Source organism: Triticum dicoccoides, chromosome 2A, assembly GCF_002162155.2.
Source record: "Triticum dicoccoides isolate Atlit2015 ecotype Zavitan chromosome 2A, WEW_v2.0, whole genome shotgun sequence".
Taxonomy (NCBI): domain Eukaryota; kingdom Viridiplantae; phylum Streptophyta; class Magnoliopsida; order Poales; family Poaceae; genus Triticum; species Triticum dicoccoides.
Genome location: NC_041382.1, coordinates 4,059,375 through 4,065,131, shown reverse-complemented (window position 1 = coordinate 4,065,131; position 5,757 = coordinate 4,059,375). Strand labels below are relative to the sequence as shown.

The 5,757-nt window shown below is 34.3% G+C and overlaps 1 protein-coding gene across 1 annotated transcript; it reads right to left on the bottom strand.

Moving 5' to 3' along the window:
• LOC119352669 lies at positions 1-5,271 on the bottom strand. The gene is made up of 4 exons (XM_037619248.1): positions 5,154-5,271; positions 3,882-3,987; positions 3,479-3,622; positions 1-437 (listed from the first exon to the last, which is right to left on the bottom strand). The coding sequence occupies exons 2-4, from the start codon at positions 3,951-3,953 to the stop codon at positions 273-275; spliced, it is 381 nt and encodes a 126-aa protein (XP_037475145.1). The 5' UTR covers positions 3,954-3,987; positions 5,154-5,271; the 3' UTR covers positions 1-272.
• Positions 5,272-5,757: the final 486 nt, after the last annotated feature.

Sequence of the window (5,757 nt, the reverse complement as noted above, 5' to 3'; positions counted from 1 at the left end):
GATAAATAAGTAACATATTTATAGGACAGGAGATTGTACAAACACAATATAATATCCCATGTTTCAAATGTATAAGGTAGAGGTGAGAAGGCATACAGCCTTCTCAAGTACCAGTAACACATAAAAAGGTTTTGGTGCTTAACTACAAGACACAATGGACTTGTAGTGTCACTTATTGTAATTGAAATGACTAACACACCGAGTCTTTGGAACTTTTATTCTGTATGTATATAGGTATTTGTAACTATAGCTAATAAATTGCTGCTAGTTGATTACTCGCATGGTTCATCTTGACTCCCTGCTGCACTCGGCTGGAGTGGTCCAGTTGTGCTAGTATCCGCTGGAATCTGGGGTGCTGTAGAGGAAAACCCAACCTCCAGTTCAGATTGTGCTTCAGCTTCTAGAATTGTAGCAGCATTACGAAACGAGCGTGCAAGCTGCAAAAAACAATACATGTAAGTCTGATAGCTTGACCAGACATCTAGCAAGAATGATCAATACAACATGAAGTAAAGCCTTGATGTTTGCAAAATTGTGGTGTGCAATGTGAAGAAATCGAGGCAAAAATAATTAACAAAGCAGACCACTTACAACTATATATTGATTCTTGAAACACGAATCAGCTTTGGTGCACAGACCCCAATGAATTCTTTATAGTCGTTTTTTCTATCTCAAATATTTTGGATTGTAAGAAATACGTATTTGCTATTTATGCTATGCACTTTATTAGGACGTGAAAGTTTGAAGATGCGGCCAAGTTTTGTAGCCAATAGAACAAGCCATTAGATAGAGTGCATCTTAGCAGGAAATAAAGAACTGAATGTAGCTTGGACTGATCATGTTAATTAATTCGAAGAAAACCATGTTTAGCAGCATGTTGGCAAATGGAGATGTGTCTCACGCTAGATACAAAAGGACTAGTTTGGGTAAAATTATCAAAACAAGCCAACATTGTAGTTCGGGGCACACACTAGTGGTCTTACAAAGCCCACTTGGATACATAAGACGTTATCTCCAAATCTTTTTCGTTGATATCAAAATGTGACAGCCAATCCAATATGTTTCGGTAGCTAGAGAAGCCAAACCAACACGTGCTACCAATGTGAGTGACTGAGTGTACAGCTATGGCCATCCTAGCATGTGTCCATGCGCACCTACAACTGTTGAGTAGGCAATAGTCTAGTTTCTGAAAACACACAAATACAACATGCACAGACATACACATGCACACCATCACCCACATCGCCACCACAAAGGGCCTACTAAATACCATAGTGCAAAATTTTAAGATTGACGAAATTTTATGATTCACTATCTATGATAATGTCGTCTCCCACCGAAAGAATATTCCCTCTTTAACGATACACTTGACGTTAAACCTAGGGTTTAGTCTCCGGTGAACCAGGGGTAGGACCACCCGCATAATCATTCAACCACATATTGATTCTCTAGTCTAGTGTTTTATGGTAAACCTACACCATTAGGTAGTTTCATCTTTGATTTGACTTCCCCGAAAAACTCCACGGGGTAGGATAGTAAGAAGCTGGTTCTAGGGAAAGCTAGGATTTCACTTTTCCTATTGACACAATACCTATGACAATGACTGAATGACATTAATAGACGATGAGAATTGATGGATGCATATCTAGTGTGTCAAATTTATCCTGTTTGCATTGTCATCTTTATAAATGATGGTGATGCTAGCTTGTCGATGACTCAACATGTTCTATCTTTAGTTTCCTCTCATTTAAAAAAAAGAGAATATGTTGTTCTCGTTTGGTGAACCAAGACCAAGATTTTGCCTCTGGTTTCAATAATAAATATTTACCAAGGAAGGTACTTATTATGTTTTCTTTGTGTGCTCAGTTTATTGCCGACAACTATTTCAAAAACAATAAAGTTATGGCTTTCAATCATAAGTAGTATGCTAGAAACAAGAACACAACACTAACATACTAGAGGAACTATAAAGTGATGTATCTTTGTTTTGGACAATTTGGTAATTAATACATAACTTCATTACTTCAAGGGAATAAAAGAGCATTTTACATGTTGTGCTCTTCATTTATTGGTATGGATGTTTCTCAATATGTTTTCGTCGTGTTTGAAATATAATAAGTTAATTTATACCTATCTAATTGAAAACTTACTTTCATAATCTATATAAAGCATCTTCACTCTTCATTGTTTGATTGGACTACATGTTTTCATATATCTCCTCTAAAAACATTTTACATTGAATTATATGTTTGTTGAGTTTTGAAGTAGAAAGTATATAATAATAAAATTCTAAACTGGTATGATGGTTTTGTGCTAAAAACATTGTGTTCTCAAGCTTCAGTTTCTCATTTTTTCTTCATTTATGGATTTCTTATGTGCTGAATTCTAAGTTAAACATGTAAGTATGTAAATCTTATGTCAATAATAATGAATATTCAAATATTTTATGTTTATTGATTGGGAAAGTATTCAATCAGAGGCAACATCTAAGTATATCAAACTGCAACAATCAACCAAAATGAACTTCTCACAAAGTAAATGTGTTAACTTTTATATAAACACTTGAACAGTAGTCTCCACACACATACGTAATAATTTATATCTCTGGAATCATACTTCCCATCTATGTTGGTGTAGTTTTTAGATCCTATATTATCAAGATTCTGGTTATATTGTTTGCACTTAGGCATATCTGGTGCAACTAAATATAAACTTCTTATTTATCCTGTGATGAGTAGTGAGAAGTGGCATAGTCGCAAACTTGATTCATTCTAAAAAACAATTTCGAACACACTCCCCGCCCCCTCCCGGTACGCGCGGGAAAGCATTTTGGATGATATATCTCAATATCTCATTGGGTGTTGAAAGTTGCTTTCCCGTTATATAGGGTGCTACTTTTAGTAAGTGTTGACTATTTTTAGGTATTTTTGGAAATACTACTGATCCATGTGATGGTAGGAGGCTAATGATTAATCCAGACCTTAAATTTTACTCCTAGCCAAGAGATGTCGAATGTGCTACATGGTCACATTATTGGGTCAACTAGGAAGCTACATAAATTTCCTAATTTAACTGTTCCGTGGAATATAAACATTTCTTTAGGTACACATTAAAATGAGTGAGACTACTTCATAAACCATCTATATGCTGACATGGGTGCAATTAGTTTGACTTGAACATGTAAATAACACTCACTTCTGCATTATATTTCAAATTCCATATATCTATCATCATCATATTTAACAATAAGAAATATATTCTCATGTCCCATGTGTCATGTTGGCAGATTTTCTTTCACACATTTTTGTAATGTTTTTGTGTTATTATAATGCAAGAATTTTAGCCATTGGGCGTTTGTCTATCCAATATAGTAGAAATATATTATTCAGTTTTATATTTTCTAGTCATGATTTAGAAATAATGCACGATGGAAGTGTTATAGTATATCGTTATATGTCTTGGATCTACTTTGGCAAACCTCAACTTTCAGGCAGGCATTTTCAATCTTCAAGCAAGCAGCACATCGGTATGTCCTCAACTCCTCGCGCATTTTTTGGTTCTCAATCGCCAATATTTTGTTCTCAATCTCCAAACGCTCATTCTGTTGCTTGATGGAGAGCTTCTGTGATGAATATCATTAACTAGTTTAGTATATTGGTAGTATTATATTTAACTATGATAACGTGCTAAATATCAATATTTATTATTGCAATCAAGACTACATAACAACAATAACATTGTGGCATGTCAAAAAAATATTATACACTTGATAAGATTAAAGAATTTTGCATGATAAAAAAGCACATAAATGTTTGTTGGTGCCTAAAAGATTAAGACGCACAAAAATAAATTTATATGGGTTTGTGTTGTCACTTTGCGACCTTAATCTGAGGACTCATCTTCATGACCAACAACTTGGCTCGTTTTGATGAAGATCTTGAGTTTCCATCCATTTAGTTGACACCGATGAAATGCTCTCCAATATGACTGTAGAACCAATAAAGTGTATGTATCAAAACAATTAACACCTCTGGAATAATATGATGTTTTATTATGTGAAAAGAAACAAATTGCCTCCTATATAAATATATACATGAATAACTATCAGAGTATACACGGATATTTTAAGCCTCGGATGACTATACATATATGCATATTCATAAGTCTATATGTGAACTTCAGACTTCCAACTACTACAACAAATTTATAGCATCTAAATAGAAGTTTCTTTTGTTTTCAGAGTGGTGTGATTATTATAAAAAATTAAATATTTATTTTTAACAACAATAATAATCTATTATCAACCATGACACAAATCTGGGAACAAACATGTTATATATTCCAAAGTATTCCTAGTTTTCCAAAAGTGAAAACTAAACTAACTAGGAAAAAGCAATGACAAGAAAGAGAGTGTGTTTCACAGAAATAACATGGATGGATTAGTTTATATGTTTCACATAGATAAATGACGACTTTAGTGTTTTGTTGTTCTGATCCTTTAGTGAACATGTGAGCATTTTATCTATTGAACAAGAAAAGATGTTCTACTTTTAGTCAATCAAGTTAAAAAGATCTTCCACTTTAGAAGAGGGAATGTTTTGATTAACTGAGCCATTTTAGGATAATTTTTCTATAATCTAATAGAAAATTCTAAAACTTGTTCAAGTTCTTGTTCCGAACTTTCATGTGAAAAAAACTCTGACGACAAAGAAAGTGACACATGTCTGATATAAAAGATGAAATTTTAGTCGTCCTTTTTCTTCAAATCGACTATTTTTCATTCAATATTTGAACATAATAAAACTAAACAAATAGAACACAATTATCCACTAATGTATAGTTGAAAACATAAAGGAAATAACCTAGTTTGAGTACTTCTCAAACATAATTGCTTATCTACCATAAAGGACACTATGATGTGCAAAACCAAGAAAAAATGGTCAAACATATATAGTATGTAGGGAAAGAAAATAAGTCCAGGAACCGTGCCAAAAAACACAAACGACAATCCTTTCTTTGGTGCGAGCATGTACCAAAAAACAAGCTATGATTTTTGATAATACAAAATATAAGAACTCGTAATTTCAAGTTATGCATAGTATGCCTACAAAATTTCAATGGAAGAATGCCCTTTATAACTATGAAAAGCATACCAGATAGCCTTGTTGCTCTGTGAGTCCTCCTAGATCATAGGGGTCAATGCTTCTTTCTTTGTGCGGGCAACAAAGGGGTGCTTTATAGGATGATCACACAGAGCAATATCAATTTCTGGCCAGTACAACTTCCATGCCCAATATTTAAGTAGGATTGGTGCCTAAAGATGCATGTCACACTACAGGTAGATATTTAGATAGATAGGGACTGCGTTATTTGGAATAATAGGAAACTGTGGGTCAAATCCCGTCGACCGCCTTTTCTGAATGATAGGGCATGACCTCACGAGTTGTAGGATGCATAATATCATAAGAAAGATAGAGTTGAACATATGCATATCCTTTTCCCGACACACTTTCGGTGCATGGGAGACGTAAGAGCCTAAGAAAGATAGAGTTGAAGATACACATATCCATTTTCTGACACACTTTCGGCGCATAGATAGACGGAGCACTACTTTAATAAGTAATATAGAAAAATGTCGGTCTAACTTCCTCTCTTGTCCTAGTACCACCCACAGTACTCATCTATTGATATGTGGCGTCGATGTTAGGTTGTGGGCTGCCAGTTTGTGAAAGTCTAGTACACGTAGTGTCGCGTCTA